General features: G+C 38.1%; 1 protein-coding gene across 1 annotated transcript in view; it reads right to left on the bottom strand.

The window, feature by feature from the left end:
* Window positions 1–1872: 1872 nt before the first annotated feature.
* pot1 (protection of telomeres 1 homolog) overlaps window positions 1873–19840 on the bottom strand; it is a 32333-nt gene continuing 14365 nt past the window's right edge. The window contains exons 6-15 of the mRNA XM_042225356.1: window positions 7654–7835; window positions 6883–6980; window positions 6164–6190; window positions 5715–5871; window positions 5148–5356; window positions 4886–5021; window positions 4121–4203; window positions 3272–3366; window positions 2811–2916; window positions 1873–2119 (exon numbers count right to left, since the gene is read on the bottom strand). Coding sequence (XP_042081290.1) covers window positions 2007–2119; window positions 2811–2916; window positions 3272–3366; window positions 4121–4203; window positions 4886–5021; window positions 5148–5356; window positions 5715–5871; window positions 6164–6190; window positions 6883–6980; window positions 7654–7835 — 1206 coding nt within the window. The 3' untranslated portion in view covers window positions 1873–2006. The remainder of the gene's footprint in view (window positions 2120–2810; window positions 2917–3271; window positions 3367–4120; window positions 4204–4885; window positions 5022–5147; window positions 5357–5714; window positions 5872–6163; window positions 6191–6882; window positions 6981–7653; window positions 7836–19840) is intronic.

Here is a 19840-nt window from a genome sequence, read left to right as displayed (position 1 = left end):
CAGACACTTCTTGGTTGGCTGCTGCCTCTGAACATATCGTGCTAATGTGCTGCTCAGTAAGATTCAGTATTTATTATTTACTGTTATTTATGCTTATGTTGGTTGTTACTGTGGTTTCCCTGCTGTGTTTTCGTTTTGCTTGTTTGTTTGTTTTTTTAGCAGGTGGTGAAGCAGATTTTCAGTGTCTTTTCTCTCTCTATCCCTCTTCTCCATTTTTCTTTCCCTCTCTTTCTGTTAACTCTCTACCCAACTTCTCTTTTCTTCTTATTTCTCTTTCCCACCCCCGTTCTGAGTGTAATAACTTAAAATAAAAAATAAAATAAAGATCAAATAAACTATGACAATCAAGTGGGCCAGTATAGCAAAAGGCCCACTTGGAAAGTAAATCTGTTGGGCATTTTTCTTGGCTCTTCAGACAATAATTCTGATTGCTACAGTGCCAGAGAGGACACAAAAAAAAGAAAAAAAAAAAATACAAAAGATATAAATACCTAAGGAACTGTTTTCTGATAACTTTACTGCTGAAAGGGCGTCTACCCTACAATAATAGGGTATCCTTAGAGTTTTTGTTAAATAAACAATGCCACAGTGGCATGGCATGTTTTGTTGTTCATTTAAAGTGGTATTTACCTCATTTTAAGACCTGCTAAGGACCATATTATTTTTGATTATGTCTTGATAGATTAAACCTTGCAAATGAAAGAGTGTACTTTCTTTTTTTTAAAACCACGATTGCAAGTGTTAAGGGCATTCACACTTAATGCTTAATTGGGGGACGAGATCACATCACGAATATACTCAGTAGACCAGCAGACGGTGCTGCAAACCCACAGATAAATGCTGAAAGGTGTTTGGAGGAATGGAGAGTGAGACTGCATCCATAAAGAGCAAATATTGCTGCTCAGCGTTTTAGGACACTAGAATGTGATGCCATACATTATTCCAAAGATAAATTAAAAGCTTAACCTGCAAATACATTTCATGTTAGCATTTGTTAAAATGGCAACTATAGACTTAACAGTCAGTTGCTGCTTGGAAACCTTTTCATGGCACATTTACTTCAGATTGATGTGCTGTGGTTCTCCCTCTCTCTGAATGTATGTACGTACGTATGTAGAGAATTATAGCATTTTGACTGACAAATGACTTTTTTTTTTTTTGGCGAATAACAGATAGATTTAAGAAATATACAGTAAACCATCCTAATACATTGATACTAGGTATGTCATTTCTTTCCTGTTTGTATGATATAAAAACCAGGAGTGTTGTCTTTGTCCTGCGTGCTGTGCAGAGCAATTAGCAAAAGAAAAATATCTCCTGAACAAAGATTTTTTTAAAAAACGATTTTGACAATCCAGCTCCAGACAGAATTCTCAGATTTGGAAGGATGCGTTCAGAGCAATCGTGGAGTTAAAGTTGCCACAAGATATAATAAGTATGCAGGGAGAAATATTAATGTGATAACCATGATCTCATAACATTAGACATCCTAGCTTCAAGCATTTGGTAAAAGTGGGAAACACACTGAGTTCAGGTCATGGAGTGATGTCATGGAATTCAGGATAAGAATCTTCAGGAAAGACTGAGGCCAAATTTGAACAGTCTTTAGCCCTGCATGAAAAATCTAAGCCCCTTCATTCAGTTAAAATGTGTAAGAGTACTCTGGACCTCAGTGTGGGGCAAAGGTTCATATTCAAATCGGGCAGCTCTAAGCACATACCCAAGAAAGTCACAAAATGTGGAACAAGTGAAATGCTGTGAATACTTACTGGATACACTGTAATAAAAAAAAAAAATTCACCTTTTATTTTGAAAAGTCATCAAAAGTTTACCGAGGCAGCACAGGAAATGGCAAAAAAAATGCAGTTGGTATTTTATTCAGTTTTTAACTTTATTTACACAATAAATAGAAATGTAAAGAAATAAAGCAACAACAGACAGAATCAGAATCCTCTGATCAGAATTTTATCTGAATCTTTCCCACAGGTGGTGCAGATGGTGTCAGATCATTCAGATGAGGGTTTCACAACAGTCGTGTGACAGACCTGATAGCAGGTCTGTCCATCGTCGTCCTCTGCTTGATATGCCATCAAACATAAGTCGAGCCATGGGTGCTGACCTGAGGACGAACAGGCAGACATGACAAAGCATCCAGCAACACAAACCTGCGGCTGACATTAAGCCTGCTGCTGCTTCTGGTTTTGCAAAGCTGCAGGAAGTTTTTTTTGTATATTGTTATATATAGATATATATATTGTTCACATACTGTTTTGTGCAATGTTTTGTTTCCCCAAATCTCTACCACAGAGCTGTAAAGTTAGACATATTAAAAAGCCAAATTAATGCCTTTGAAGCTTTCAGTATGTCATGTCTGATTCTATGTTTTGGTCCAGTTCATTACACAATTTAGATCTAAAGTTATTATGTTTCCGTAACTAAAACTGAAGAATTATTCTAATGATTTGACCATGCACACTGAATGAAAGATGGACATGAGTCATGTCACATTTTTATGAGTGTTTTCCAATTTCCATCTTTCTGTTTTCAAACTGGACTTCCAAAAAGCATGAAAGAAGCAACTGCAATGAAAAACATAGAAGCTTTTTTTTCTGAAGTCAGAGATCCAGGTAGCTGAGAGGCACTGGAGATTTCTATACAGCCAGACCTTTTTTTTAATATGACCAGAGGAGCTGGGACCTATTGCCCTTTTTTAAAAAAAACATGCAGGTTTAAGGCACACATCCTCAACTTTTCTGACCAAGAAGCTATGTCAATTTTTTATGTACTGTGTATGGGTTTGACAGACATACCCACGTTGCCACCTGGTGGACAGAGAGAGTCCATGATTTGGCAGATGCTGTTCTGAGCTTCCTGATTGGCTGAAGCATCCTCTGCAGACACACCAAAGAATGATTCCTGGTGAAAAAAGAAAGTAAAACTCACAACTAGCATTTACATCTACAAAGCTCACAGACATTATAAACAAAAGTTACTTTCAGTTATCCTCTTATTTATATCTTGCTGTAAGAAGCAAATTAATGTTTCTACTTTACCCACATTCTTGGTTAGACAAGAGCTTTTACAAATTCAGAATTTGATTTGCTGACATCCAAAACACCAAAATATATGAATTTTGGACCTGACTTCTTTAGGGCAAAAAACTCAATCAGCGCAAAATTTTACAAGACAACAGTGAAATATATAATAAATCCAGATGTTCTCCCTTTGTCTAATCCCATCTGACACCAAACAACAGGAATGTGAAACTCACAGCGTGTCTCCACAGGAAGACATCCAGCGTGTCGGTGGCATCCTGCAGCTCCAGTTTCATTAGCAGGATGAACTGCAGCGGCTGAATGCCGAGAGCTGCAGGCCAAATAAGCAGAAACATCGCCTGATTTATTTCAGAAGTTCAAATTGACCTGGATAGAGATCAGCCAGGAATTTCTACAACTCAGTGAGGAAACTTAAGTGAGAAAAAGACACAAACACAGGAATAGTGCGGTTTCTAATATAATAACTTTTGAATCTGTTCTTGATGCATTCAAGGTCAACACCTAATTAAAGTTATGATATCCTAAAAAACAGGGCTGCACCCTAATGTCAATTTTTAAAAAATTATTATTGAGACCAAAAAATGCATAAGAAATTTCCCAAAGATGCCATTTTTAAATGTCTTGTTTTGTCTAACCAACACTCTAAACACAAAGATACTCAAATGTGCCAATGTCCACAGAGGAAAAAGTGCAGCCTGAGAAGTCTTAGCTGACATTTGACAATCGACGAGTTTGTTTTGCCACAATAGTCACATTAATGTCTCCACATTATTCACTTCGTTCTTTGTTGCGCTGCTTGGAACTTGGAAGTTGAAATATGATTTTGGCTTCAGTTATGAAAAAGTTGTAAAAAAACACAAGATAGTCGGGAGAAAAAATGATTACTTTTTCATATTCATTTTTACTACAAAGCCCGCTTCCCACAAAAACCAAACCTACAGGTCCCTACGAACATGAAGCATTGGCAATTTTGTGTTATCTGTTTGTTTTAATTGCTTTCAGCTCTTCTCCACCACCAGTATTTACTCCGACAGTCTGATGATTCAAACAAATCTCTGTCTCACCTTCAGCGATAATTTTCTCATCTATCATCTCAACTCCTTCCCAACTCTGCTCCCTCACTGCAGCCTTGGAACACCGCTTACAGCTGGAACACACACACACACACACACACACACACACACACACACACACACTACAATGACGACATGTTCAAGAACTAACACGACTGTTTGAATCAGAATTTGAAGGTCAAAAAACATTTTTATATAAAAGCTTCTGAACTGCCAATCTGTTTAAGGACAGTAACTTATGAATAAGAAAAATGACAAGGCAACAACAGCAGACACACAAAACCAAACATACTGTCTCACTGTGGAAATTCATCTTGTGGTGACATAATGGATTAATAAAAGCATCATCTGTTCTGTATTTTTGTTATGAATGAGTTACTCCTAAGAATTCTCTTAAAATATTTAATTATATAAAAATAAAGAAATAAAAATGACAGAAAATAACAGCCTGTGACAGCCTCTCAATATCCATTATTTAAGTGGGCGGGGTCAAGAAAATTCAAACACACTCTTTAAAATGACTACGCTCGCTTATATTTGAGTCATTATAAAGGGTGTGTTTTATTTATTTGTTATTTGTCTTCGTTACAATCTTTAAATTGCATGTGCGTATAACCATTTAATATATAAATTTGAAAAACATTTAAAGTATAAATAATAATCAGTGGTTGTCAATATTGATGGAATCGTTATGACTGATCAAGCTCCTGCTTAGCTCTACCAGCACTCTATCAGTGTGTGAGATTTATCTCTGACCCGTAGTATCTTTTCCTGCCTCTGAACAGAAAAGGTGCAGATAGGTCGAACAGAGACAGGTGACCTCCTGATGCCCTTACGGGGATGATGTTCTGGTAGCTGGCCATGAGCTGGCACATTTCCTCCAGTGTTGAACCTGTAAGATACCAAGATATAGGAGTTTTTGTGGATTTGATGATGGAAGGATTCCTAGACCACAGTCTTGATATTTCTTTTGATATGTTTTTAGCTTTTATGCTTTCTAATAATTGCGGATTGTTACCCATGAGCAAGATGACATCCTTGGTTTTGCCCTCAAACATAAGCTGAGTGAGCAGGTAAACAGTTAGAGCTCGGTTTGAGGGACCTGGGGCGTGTCTTGGGAGGCTGACCTGTCCAGAGAGCACCCATGGTGGGGGACTGCAGGGTCCACAGTCCTTTGATGCCTCAGAGAAGATACTTTCCAACAGCTCATCATCTGGGACATCCTGCCTGAGATCATCATCATTTTAAACTTATATATCAACACCATCTGAGATCAAATCAAAATCTACTAGTGCTGTCAGCGATAATCTTGTTAAAATGATGAATGAACGCCATAACTGCATTAACGCGGAAAATCTCTGATAACGAGTTACCGCGGATCGCCCGTGCGTGGGGCTGGACGGCGTCAAAGCGTTAGCGCGGTTAGCTCATTAATGCGTTAGCGCCATCCAGTGGGGCGATCTGCGGTAACTCGTTAACGGAGATTTGCAGTTATGGCATTAATGTCATTTTAATGAGATTAACACTGACAGCACTAAAATCTACACATTACCACATGAAGCAACAACAGAGCGTATGTGCCTACATTGATTTACACTTGCTGCAGTAAAGCTTGAGCGCCTCATGCAGTCTGTGGGGTTCATAGGCCTTCAGCTGGGCCCTGACATGGTGAACTCGACCCAGGCCACTCCGCTTAACTTCAGATAGTGTCACCTTCTGCATGTCATGGCCACAGCTTCTCTCTGAACACAAACACCAACCCACAGAGGAAAAATGTTCATCATTAAACACTTGGTAGTAAATAGTAAATAGAATGGATAACAATTATTAAAATGGTAAATAAATATAAAACCACATTAGAAATTATACACAGATGTCATTTTTTAAAATAAATTAAGGATTTACTTTAAAAAAAGTCATTTTTATTTAGACAGGATTGGTCCTAATTTACTGCTTTATATTCATTATAATACATTACCTGCACTTCCAAATCAAACCAATTAGCAATTACCAATGCAGTGCCGAATTTCATACCTGTACTGCAATCCAGTGTTTCACCATCTACAACACAGAACAAATCGAAGCATCAAAGACGGAACGAAACACAAGAAGGCAAATAAATAAGCATTAAGTTGGACAGGCTTAAATTTAGCACACAACAGCAAGCTCGCTATCCTGAATTAAACATCTCCTTGGTACTGTACAACAGTTTGTAAAGCAATATCTGAAGAACTACATAGAAGTAAATTCAACACTACAGTTTTAGTTATAAATTTCTTTAGCTGTTCAGTACAGATAAAAGGTAAACACTATACAAGCATTACACAAACAGAAGCTTTTAAAGGACAAAAGTAAATTAATTTGAGTTTTAAAACTAAACTAACTGTACTTTATAGAAAAAAAACTATACCACTGTTACTATGTCATGAATTCAATTATTATTCCCATTTTCCTGTAATGTTTCGAAGTCTGTTAAGGTAAAACATGAAGTTCAAATACAGCATATTTGTTTTTCGCAATCACAATAAAAACAAAACTATGATATCTTCCATCTTTTTTAACAAAGGTATAAACGAAATTGTGGATTTGGAATTTACAGTTTTTGGAATGTTATAGACATAATATTACTGCATGAGCGATTATATAAGTGTCCTGTAAAATCAGACTTGTTTGAAATCTATTTAAGTTTAATCAGTAAGAGCAGCAGTGACCATAGTTAGTACGGAAGTGCGAAATCTAGAGCTCATTCATACCAAGAGACTCTGGTGGAGTTTTCCAGACCTCCAAGAGATCTGAGTCGTTGAGTTCAGAGAGTGCTTCTTCATCATTTTCTTGGAAAGCTTCAATAACTCTATAGACAGAAATAAAAAGAAAAGAAATGTATTTAGTGATGCAATCAAAAACAAAGATGACAAAAAATACTACACACTTAGCAAATAAAACCAGGAACATGAATCAAATACTACAATAAAATTATAGTTTACAGACAAAAACAAGAGCATCCATAATACAGGGTTGATTCTTAACCAAGATTAAGTCTTGGTGGCGATAATACTCCGTTATGGACAGCTGTGTACACCATGGAGTAGGCTTCCCTAAAACGTTTTTTTCAAGACACTTTTTCTCAAAAAAAGTGTCTAAAGTACATCTTACTTACTCAACTGGTATAGTTACTAGTAAAACAGTGTGGGAGCACAGTTGTGTGTTACTGATAAATGCATTTTTCTTTATATTGTCCAGTGCTGCTGTGACAAAAGGACCCCACTCACACAGACTTGTAATGCACATAAATGTTTGTTTACAAAAGCTTTACAATTTCAGTTCATACAGCTTGCAAGCTGACTCTTCCTGCTCCCCACAATGCTCTCACGCCATGTCCCGGCAAACTACCCAAACAGTCACAATAAGATGATGGAGGTCAGTTTTAGTCAGTCATCACCTGACACCACACCCTGAACCCACTGCTCCACCCCTCTGCTGCAGCCGAGGAACAAATCACATTTTTCTCTCATCTCTCACCGTACCTCTTCAGCTCCTGCACGTCAGGGCTGTTATCAGGAAGAATCCCGATCCCTCTGCCATATGACGTCCCTCCGTGCAGATGAAAAGCCAGGTGATCTACCTGTAATTGGCTTCTGGTAAGACCAGGCACTGTACTGGATCCTGCAATTGCTCGCAGGTTGTAGATCCTCAGGAAGACTCCAGGCTGATGGGACCCCTCCCCCCAAAAAAAAATAGTCAGAAAAGACAAAACTTTTAGTATTGAAATGCTATAAAAACAAAAAAACAAACAAACACCAAACAAAACATGTTTTCAACTAGTAACCTGCAAGAGAGATGAAGACATCAGCACAAAAATGCCAAGTCAGTTGTGAAGTTTGTTGTAAATGTATTGTGGCTTCAGTGTTTCACAAAAAACATTTGGCAAGACAAAAGACAAACAACAGATGATGTAACTATTTTCAGTCTGAGCAACAACAAACATTCTCCCACTCTCTCACTGGTGCCATGCAAGTCACCATCTGTAACAACTCAGGTTTCGGTGCGACTTCAGTGACGCCGACATGTAAATAGTTATAGAGCCTCGTCTAACTCTGAGAGCTGTCGTCCCAGCAGCGTAACAACACCTGGATGCTTCGTGTTGTTTTTGAAAAACTTCAACGTCCTTCAAAACTTTAATACCGTGTACACAAGGAATGTTAATAATATGAATACAAAGTGCACACATGTCAGTGTTTATATAGTCGAATCCTGCATACATCCCAAATTTAATAATCTGGGTCAGATAATAGATTCAAACTGAGGACCTTATTGCCTTGAGGCATCAGTGCTAACCACAGCACGACCATAATGCCCTATCCTGAAATTCTTCCACATTTTTTTCCAGATTGGTGAATCTGTGGCCATTTTACTTCTGAAAAAGCACTTTTCTGTCTTTCTAAGACACTGTTGTTTATATCCAAACGTGTTTATTGACCCGTTGTCAATTAAGCTACTTAGCTGCAAAATGTTCCTCCAGCTATATTTTTTTTAATACCAGTTACTTATCAGCAGATGGCAATGTTGCACCAAACCTACAGTCAGTGGTGGTGACAGTGATTCAGAGACTGGTCATTGGATTTGGGGGGTTTGTCATTTTGTTTTTTCTCCTCTCTCAGCTGTGATGATCCTGTAGCCAAAAGCAATCAAAAAACACTTCAGTAATCAAGTGTCCGAGCGACTCACTGACGCTTTGAGAGCTAGACACATACATATGGCCAAAGGCTAATTAAAGTCCTGAATCCTTGACACCAACACAAAGATCTGGTTATGGCTTGGACCCAGTTGTTCTTAGACATGTGAGTGTGACAACTAATCACTACGAAGTTGTTCTAAGCTTTGATTAAGAATTTAAGAATTGCAATGAGAACGGCTTCTTCTGGGATGACAACATATATGGATGTCTTACAATCTTTCTTTAATGTTTTCATTCTATTTTAATTCTCCTTATTATATTATCCCTCTGTTCAGCACTTTGGCCGACACTTGATGTCTTTTAAATGTGCTATATAAATAAAGATGACTTAACTTGACTTGACAATGCAAAGCATTGCAATGTGCAGGATAATGCACCAGCTACCGCAGGCACTGTAGCCACAAAGCTATGAAGATAATGTAAACCTAATTCATTACACTGTAAATAAAAATTTAGTAACAATTAATCAATACTAATGACAAATAAGCAAAAATTCCCCTAAGACCTATGATGTAAACAAACAGGAAGCAAAAGCAAGAAACATTTAGGAAAATGTGTAGGAAAGTGTAGAACAACAAAAAACAAGATGATACAAATATGAAAGATATGAAAGCCACAGACTACGAAAATGAATGGCTAAACAGACAATTATGACAATGGGTGGGAGTAGGAAACTTTTACTTAAGGTTAGAGTTCCTTTCATTCTCCATCACTCTCTCCCCCCACCTTCCTGTCGCCCTTCTCCATTGTCCAAGCAAATGAAAACTTAAAAAAATTTATTAAATAATTAACAAATAAGTAAATGAATAGCAATAATTTAACAATATGATTTCCTGCATAGTTCAGTAACCTCATTTTGCAGCTCACAGTTATAAGCATAAAAAACACTGGCCGCCAGTGCTACCTCTCAACCTTCCTGTAGATGCACCTGTTGGTATCAATTAGAAAAACCTAGGTGACATCTTACTCAAATTACTGTGTTCACAAGATTTTCAGAAAACTTAACGTCACTGAGATTTTTAGTAGATGATACTTGTTATGATACTTATTTGAAAATCCTAGGTGACTTCCTTCTTGAGTTATCACATTCACAAGGTTTTCAAAAATGAAAACTATAACAAAAAAGCAAAAAAAAAAAGAAAATTCCAATTTTGAAAACACAACTTTCTTTTTTTTTTTTTATAAAGCTCTGACTTGTATTATGAGTATGAGTCTGTGGTCTGGGAGAGAGTCCTGTAACTCAATGTTGGGCAATTAATTATATAGTTACTTCTTCAAAAAAGTAACTGAATTATGCAAACAACAAGTTTTTTTTTTTTGCAGCTGTTTACCTAAAAATGCAGCCAATGCATTTTTTAAAATAAACAACAGGAGATGTGTCACTCCTGTAACATCTGTAACACCCAGCAGTCGCCTCGTTGTTCTGACACACACACAACAAATCTATTGACTACACTACACACCAACTACATTGAAAAAAAGGCCATGTTGGATTTACTTTATTTAGGGCTGCTCGATTATGGCAAAAATGATAATCACGATTATTTTCACTGAAATTGAGATCTCGATTATTTGACGATATTTATTTAACCCTTTAAGACCTACCATAGAACCAAGTCCGCCAGAGCTTATATTATTTTTTTTTTTACATGCTATAGTGCCATTTGTGGGAGCATTTCAAGTTGCTATACGACTGTTATAACCCATATTTTAATAATATGTATGCATTAAGTCCATAGTAACTACATTAATTGCAAAAAAGTGCAATAAACTACAAAAAAAAATTTAAAATCGTTTTTGGTTTTTTTTTTACATATATTTCTATTTGGAGAAATTTAAGAGGTTTATCCCTCAAAACTTTAAATACAAAAAAGTTGCAAAGAATAGTTTACAATAACAGGAAACTTATTTTGAATGTCTTCATAGTTTTATTTTGGAGATACAGCAATTTTTATATACTGCAGGAAAAACAAAAAACAATCCTATGATGCAAATTTGCAAAGAAAACAGCAGGTGCATCAAAATAAACTATTTCCAGCAGTGCAATTCGAGTTCTAAGCATCCCAGAAACTATTCAGAAAAGTCAAACATGACCAGTATAGGCTTTTAAGGCCTACAAGTAAAAAACTACATTTTCCGCGAAAATGACGTCACTTCCGGTTTCGGGCAGGAAATGGCGGACATGCGATAGTTCGCGCTGAGTCTGTTTCAATGTGGGAAGTGTTACGAACAGCTGATCGTATCGGCAAAGTGTGTTTCGGGAATATTATGTTTTTGTTCCTGCAAGCGCTTTTTATGCAATTTTTGCAAAGCTTTATGTGGAAGGAAACCGTGACCGAGGACAAGCTGATGGCATACAAATTATTGCGCTAGCTTACACGGTTCAGGTTCTACAGGGATTTAAAAATAGTTACACAAAACGGAGCATGCTGCTCTGACCGGCTTTAAAGGGTTAACAATAACAATGTATTGAATAATGACTTTAAAAAATAATATAAAATAGTGTGCAAATACTGATAACAGTGCAAATGTTTGCAATATAAGAAGTAAATGAAAAATGTAAACATCTATGTTTAGTGAACTTTGCAGTGTTGCTCTGTGGTGCAGCTACGACACTGTAGCAAAGTTTACACACTATGTCTACTTGATCCACGTCTGACTCCGCGAACCCATAATGTTTCCACACCAGTGAAGTTTTTTTTAACCAACGGCAGTCACTCTCCTCTCCAAATAACTTCTGCTTAGCTTTCCGAGCTTCCCTCGGGTCCTCTTAATTGTTGTGACGCGTGTTCAAAATGCAGAGAGGTGCGCTCAATTTGCCACACGGAGCAGTGCGAGAGTAAAGCACGAGGGAGGGGCTAATAATCGGCTCAGTCATTTTTAATGATCGTTGAAAGCCCAGATCGTAATCGTGATTAAAATTTGATTAATTGAACAGCCCTAACCTGATTCAGTAGTGGACATTGGTTGCACACAAATTGTTTGCTTTGGCAGAAACTTAAACAACTGAGTTAAAACAGCACAACCTTTTCATATTCAGTAAACCTGTACATTTTGTGTTCATAAAACGCGATTGAAACATGTTCAGATGGAGTAAGTTGAGCTCTTGGAATGTTTTAATCCTTCACAATTTTGTCATTTTATTTCAACACTATTCAATAACTTTTACACCAATACTACTTGGTCACTTAAATACTACATGTTGTCTTCATATTACATAATGTTCAACAAAGTCTAGATCCTGGTTACCATAAAAATTGAATGGGTCTACAACAACTACCATCCTCCTATCTTTATCCTGGTTGCAGGGGGGCTGGGAAATAACCCTGAAGTGATAGGTTACCAGGCAGGGTACACCCTGGACAGCTCACCAGTCTATCACATAGAAACAAACAACCATTTACACTTACATTCACGGGTCATTTAGAATCACCAGTTAACTGCATGACTTTTAACTGTGGGAGGAAACCAGAATACCCAGAGAGAAACCACTGCAAACTAGCCAGAATGTGGATTTGAACCCAGGACCTTCTTACTGTGAAGCAACAGCACTAACCACCATGCCAACAATCTAGGAAACACAGGAAAGCTATGATTTCCTGTATTTGATGCAGAATTTTTTTGTTTTTGTCCTTGACAGGTTAAGGGCGACCGTGGCTCAGGGGGTCGATCCCTGGGCTCTCTGTCCTAGTCGTTGTGTCCTTGGGCAAGACACTTTACCCTACCGCCTACTGGTGTTGGCCAGAGGGGCCGATGGCGCGATATGGCAGCCTCGCTTCTGTCAGTCTGCCCCAGGGCAGCTGTGGCTACAAGTGTAGCTTGCCTCCACCAGTGTATGAATGTGAGAGTGAATGAATAGTGGTATTGTAAAGCGCTTTGGGTGCCTTGAAAAGGGCTATATAAATCCAATCCATTATTATTATAATCCACAACAAAAAGCAATAGCATGCACGTAGTGTGTGTGTGTGTGTGTGTGTAGTTGTCTGCCTCTTATAACTCCAGTGATTTTCCTGCAGTTTGAAATCTTGTGCGATCTTTCATGAGTTCAGCAACTAACCACTCTTACTAGATTGTATCATGTCATCTCAACAAGAACAAATTAAGTTGTTGAATTTCGTACAGATCCTTCATGACTTAATTACGTTCATAGAAACATGAAATTATTGTGTTCAAATTACAAATTAGACTTTTTCAATGTAACAACCACCCAATTTACTTTTTCGGTATACCAAAAAAAGTAGAGGTGGCTGCTTGACTTCACTGAGATGGATGCCTTCCTGAAACCCCGATCCAAAGAGCGCGAGTCTGAAACCCGTGCAGTGTCGCAGGATTTAACATTGATACATTATTGACTTACTTCACTTGAACATGATATGAACAATTTAATCTAGCCTCTTTGCATATCATGTAGTTTCTACACTATATAGTTAAACTTAACTTTAAAGCATGAGGCAATTGTGTTAAATACACACAAGATGCTTGCGTAAATCCAAGAGCTGGCCAATCCCTTTTTTTCAAGTGTACACAAGACAACACACTAACTTTATGCTCCAAACACGTTAAACGTCGTAAATCTCTCACATCTCAAAACACTCCTAAAACTTCCTAAACAACTAAATGCCATGTTGCCATATCACTTTTTGATTGGTCGACATGGTAAATATTTCCACCAATAGGAAAAGGTGGGGTTTTTTTTGGTTTTGTTTTTGCTCACAGGTCGAGAGTGCTTTCGAGCAGTTTCCTTATAAAATGCCGTTTTAAACGTTTCTTTCTGCAGTAAATATAAACAATAATAGTATTCAGAAAAAAACAAACATTGCAATACTTTTTATCATAACTCTGGTTTTACGTGGCCTATCAACACAATTCAAAAACTGGTATAAAGTCCACACTTTTTCTGTCGATGTTGCATTAACTGGCATTAACTGGCATTAACTCAGCCAGTTAATGCGAGACAAATCTAACTGCTCATTAAAGATTTCTGGTTTGATCAGAAAATAAAACATTGGTCCATACACCTGAAAGTCCCAAAAACATCTTGTGAATTCTGTCTCGGATGTATCTCTGTATTTCCGTGGTGCTGATGCTGTGCTGAGCGGAAAGCTCCTGAAGCATTTGAAGTGTCGAAATGTGGAAAGCTAACAACATCCCTCTCACCAGTAGGCTAAGTTATTTTTAGCCAATTACAAGTTGAATCTGGTACTTGGGGTTGTTAGTTAAGATACCGTCATTAAGAAGAGGCATAACTAATGTGTCTATGCGAAATAATTTGCGATGTGCGCTGCTGGCGCGGCCAATTATTTTTTAATGCACCTTCTCAGATTAATTCACTGCGTGTCGTGCCCAGGGCTGGACTGGGACAAAAAATCGGCCAGGCATTTTGACTAGAGACCGGCCCACCAGGTATTATAGGAAAAGCCATAAAGCCTTTGAATGAAAACAAACGCTGTTGTGACAGTGATGTACAGTCTTGTTGGTATATGTATGATTTCTATACATTTTACATCAGATAAAAACTTTGGTTGTAAGATTCAGATAATTATTTAATAAAAGCCAGACATTTTAAATGAGAATAAGAAAAAAAGTATTTCTTTGTGCCCCCCTTTCCCTGTTAATGCCCTACCTGCCCCCTGGCAAAACTTTGCTATAATACAAGAGAGAAAGCCGATCAGCTGATCATTGATCAGTTTCATGATTGAAGTAGAGAACAGGAGAGGGAGGGGAGAAATGAGAGAAGAAGAGGCAGCTGTGCAGCAGTAACGACAGAATAACTCCAGCTTTTGTGTCTTTTCATTGTAGCTGAAGTATGGGACAAACGCTGTTTATTTTCAGCTCAATACAAACTGGTAATATTACTCTGATCGACGATTCCGTTTTTTACGGACGGTATGGCAACTCTACTAACTAACCTTATGAATAAAATAAGTTCACTATCAGTAACATCATAGCCCACAGCCTTATGAACTCGCAGCTCATGCTCAGCTAGTACCCCAGTCTAGAGATTGCAAACGCTCCGTAAAAACTAGACTATCAAAATAAACTCACCGAAACTGGTATATGAAGATGCTGCAGCTAGGGCTGCACGATTTTGCATAAAATGAGAATCACGATTTTTTTGGCTTAGAATTGAGATCACGATTCTCTCACGATTTCTTTTCCAGTATAAATATTTATTGCACTTATTAACTGCACATCAACTTCGTAACAGTTGAGACTGAACATAAAAACAATAAATAAACATAAAAACAACAAATGTCTCACGTTTTGTTGTTGCCGCAAAATGTTGTACTGCTTGAAATTCCGTCTCCACCGTTGCTCGACACTGCGTGTATAGAGCAGGTAGTGCAACAATAGAAAAATAGTTGCGGGACGGCACTGTGTAGCGTTTGTCTAGGGTGTTGATCATTTTCCTAAATCCCTCGTTTTGCACAGTGTTGATGGGAGCCATATCTTTGGTCAGGTGATAAGTGAAAGCCTCCGTAATTTCTTTGTGCCTGCAGGAGTTCGACGGGTATAGGGAAGCGCTGTATAAGGTTCCCGTTATTGATGTTTGGGTGGTTGACCGGGACGGATTTTCTCCTGTCACTTTCTCGTCATCCCTGACGTGCTCTCCGTTGTTTTTTCCCTGCTAATTTTAGCATCACAAGGCACAGCTTCTGTATCACGTGGTATAAGGCTCCGCCCTTGTCATTTGTTAAGCAGGAAGAGTGAGCGCTTGTTTTCATGCAGATTACGTCCCAGATCAAAATGCGCCGCCATAGCCACCACCAAACAACTGAGTTATTTTTACACACCGGCCAGCATCTGGCTAATCAACCACCTTTCATTGCTTATACCGTTACAAAGAAAAAAAAAATCATCGGCCCTCCGAGCAAATGGCCAGTCCAGCTATGGTCGTGCCAACAGTTAACCCTAGGGTTGCCGACCCCTGCTCCTAGTGATCACTCCTGGCTGGAGTGCTGCATGGCTAATATTTCCTAATATTTGTTAATGAGCAATTCAGGGATATGCAGAACAAAGTGAGCATCAGGCTCCTTGATAAATCCTGCACTTGATGGTGACTTGTGCAGTTACCTTGAAGTTGGCCTCTAGTGTTGTTCTTCACATCCCCAATTAATTTCTTGTATAGCCCTATGCATTCCAGGATCCACATGTGAGGCATTGAGTCATAAGCCTTTTTGCAATCAATCCAGGCAGTGCACAGATTGGTCAGTATGGTCTTACAGTCTCGATTGACTGCTCTGTCTACCAGTATCTGGTGTGTCTAACAATTCCTTTCTGGGCCCCTCATGTAATGAATCATGTGCCTGTTCATTTCAGCCACTATGACGCCAGGACTGGCTGGATGGGATGGTTTCTTCTGGGGATCATAACTGTCTGGCTTTCAGTTAGTCATTCCAGTTGCATCTCATCCATTAGCTGGTTCATATGTGCTGCCAGGCATTCATCAAGTGCAGTTAGCTTATTTAACCAATAGATGTCTTTACCAACTGTCACTGCTGTCTTCCTCTGTGTCATGTGGGAATCTCTAAGCTCCTGCATTCATGCACAACAAACAAAAATGATACCACAGCACACCATGTGCCAGCAGCCTTTAGCAAAGAAGTCAGATAGATGTAAATAAACCTTTTTTCGATAACTCTCCCTTTACCATATATCAATCTCCTTTTATCACATGACCACGTACAATGCTTACGTGCCATTTTAATTTCACCTACTAATTAAAAGATGTCAAAAAATATATCTTAACCTTTGCAGTAACCATTATTACCTAAATTTACTTCAACCACTCTACAAGGTCAGGAGCACTTCCTAAGAGCATAGAAAAACACTATGTTTAAATAAAAACTACTATTAAGATCATATAACTGCCACTGGGGGAGAAGGCAGCCAGTGAGACCACATACAGAGTATTTTTGATTGCAGAGTCTCAGTTTTGTTTGGTCTCCAAAGACCTGAATATTTAGCAGCGTGAGATAGAAGAAACAACTCTAAGTACTCTGAAGATGGCAGTGTTTTCTTATTGCTACATGACAGTTTAAAAGAATTTACCACAGTTAGTGTTTGGAAAAAGGTGTAGCGAGAAACAAGAGGGTGACTAAAGCTGGAAGAGTGAGGGAAATCACCAGAGGACAGAAGGAAGGACAAATAACGGCAGTGTCATGCAGTGTCGACTCAGATGTGGCCCACTCGAGCTTGTTGTTTGTATGCACACATTAAATCCTGTGCAGCAGCCCAGAGACCCCAGGTATGATTATAATGAGCAGCTGAGAAAAACAGCACTATGTTTAGACAAGAACCTAACTCATCTGGTCAGAAGACTAAGGTCACAGTGCGTACAAAAGGTGCTGAAGCTATTCTCTCACGTCAACAAATGCATGCTTTCATTTACATTTATCATTTTTCAGTAAACCATTTTTTGCATTCTTTGGAGAATAACTAATCTCAGAAGGATAATTTGGCATGTAGACATGATATAAGAAAAGCTTTTTTTAGCTATTCCTTTATACACAAGGGGTCACTGGACGGGAAAGGAAGCTCCTCACCTCCTGGATGTGAGCATTTGCCTTTGTTTCATACGATTGAACCTTTGATCTGCCATCTGACCAGACCATTACCTTTTCCCTTCATCCTTATTGTTTTTGTTGTAGCCTAGTCCTTTGTGGTCACTGAACGTCCTGAGTTTTACGTCAAATCATGTGGCTTTGGCTGATTGCGCACCTCCCAATTTTGTAACCTGGTGCATTGTGCTGAAGACAAAAGTGTAAGATCATGTTGGTTTTTACCACCACTTTAATGATATTCCAGTATAGAAACTGATGAACTGAAGTGTGTTAAAAAAAAAAAACCCTTCAAAAAGTAGTAAATAATGTCACATCTAAAGAAAAAAAACTGAGAAATAATGTATCTGTCTGTAAAAGATTTCCCATACTTTTGGTGAGTTTCAAGGCAAAAAAGCATTGCTGACTAAACAGAACACAAAGACCCATTTCACACTTACCAAAAAAATAACTTGATCATCCTCAAGACTTGAAAAAAATACTGTGTTGACTGATGAGACAAACTTTTAGCAAGGCATAAAACTAACACAGAATTTCATAAAAAGAAATTCATGCAAAAAGTAAAACATGATGGTGGTTGTAGTGTGATAGTCTGTGGCTGCTTTGCTGATTCAAGACCTGGATGACTTGCTGTAATTGATGGAAACATAACTTCTGCTTTTTACCATACAAAATGCTGCAAAAAACAAAACCTCCAGCCATTGTTTGTGCATCAAATCTAAAATGCACTTGGGATATTCAGAAAGACAGCAAACTGAAATTTAAAAAAAAAAAAGAAGCTAAAGAAAATTAAGGTTCTGGAGTGGCCTAGTTAAAATCAAGACTTAAATCTGATTAAGATGCTTTGGCCTGACCTTAAACAAGCCATTCATACTCAAAACATCTCCAATGTGATTGAATTAAAACAATTCAGCAAAGAAGGGGTAACATTTATGTATGTGGGGCCAAATGGGGCTTTCATGGGATATAGAACTCAATGCACTGGTCCAGACCTCAGAGAGCGATCGGCCTCTGACAGAAAAATAGTACCCTGCTGCTTCCCCTGCAAACAAATCATTTTCCTTTAAAAGAGGCCAAAGAAACAGAGTGGAGAAGCCTCTGGCATCCTCTTTGAGTCTGTACAAAAACTAAACACTCCACTGTCTGCTCACCACCCGACAGCCAAGATGCCACTGCTGCCGTCTTATGGTATTAATGCTGCTTGGTCGCTCCATAAAAGACTATGTAAAGTTCAAAAGATTGCTTTGGGCTTTATTGAGCATCAGAAGCCTGTGAAAGCAGCCAAAAAAAGCAACTTTTGCCTTCACTGAGAAGAAGAAACTGTTCATTTTAAAATGGCTTATTTATGGAGCTGCAGGAAATGGATTTTAAAAGCCAGAGAGATACAGCATGACTCGACAGTGGAGCTCTTTGTGCTGGAACGTCAACTCAATGGGAGACGGGGGCTGTGACCAAAGGAAGTACACCACAATTCAAATACATCAAATGTACTCTGAGACCTAAGTTAAAACAAGACCACAAGAAATAGAAGCATTTTTTTTTGTTTCTGAATCATCTAGTGATTATTTTTTTTAAATTCAAAGAGCTCCTTCAAAATCAGCTAGTTTATATAGTAGTAAGTTATGTTGTCACTTGTCCAGTAAACTACCACGGTGGAAAAATAAATCCTATAAATCCTATTATTATTTAATTGTCTTTAATGCATCTGGCTTCTTTAAAATGCCAATCTTACCCATATTAAATTTACAAGATGAAACAGGCTCCATATCACCTATTGATTTGTGAAATCCCCTTAAGATTATTGTTATACCTTAGAAAAATCTTAGATTAAAGGGTGAAAATAATAGTAATTAGCTAGTTTCAATAGTACTGAAAGCAGCTGTATGACATGTCTAGAAAAGGGTTATGAGTCACTTTTTCTCTAATGGTTAAAATTTTATTTGTGAAGAAATTCATGAAGTCATTACTGATTAAAGTTAAAGCAACGCTTGGCTCAAGTGAGCTCGGACTCTTTGTTGGCCTAGCTACAGTGCTGAAAAGAACTAATCGCTCCCCAAGCCGACATAAATGCATAATTTTCGCAATGGTGTCATCTCTAAACAGGAAACATTGAAGTGGAGTGAAGGGTGTCTGCATCAGTACACACACCCCTCCCCCTACCTCGCAATTCCCAAAAAGATTCAATGACATGGAAATGTTTAGTTCGTCAAGCATGAGCGCTAAAAATTATATAATGAGTTGAAGCTGCAGGAGTTGAGCACACACTGATTGTTTTGTTCACATTGTCATAGTTATTTCTTCAAGCAAGCAAAGTTTTTTTCCCCTCACAGCGTTTCAAGAATTGACCATTAAAGAAATCAAATGGCTGCATCCCAGTTTCCCTCCATTTCTACATAGTTTAAGCTACTATGAGTT

Source organism: Haplochromis burtoni, unplaced genomic scaffold, assembly GCF_018398535.1.
Source record: "Haplochromis burtoni strain Fernald_Lab_line unplaced genomic scaffold, NCSU_Asbu1 Contig_169, whole genome shotgun sequence".
Taxonomy (NCBI): domain Eukaryota; kingdom Metazoa; phylum Chordata; class Actinopteri; order Cichliformes; family Cichlidae; genus Haplochromis; species Haplochromis burtoni.
The sequence above is the reverse complement of the archived record's forward strand: the minus strand, read 5'-3'. Positions and strand labels throughout refer to the sequence as shown.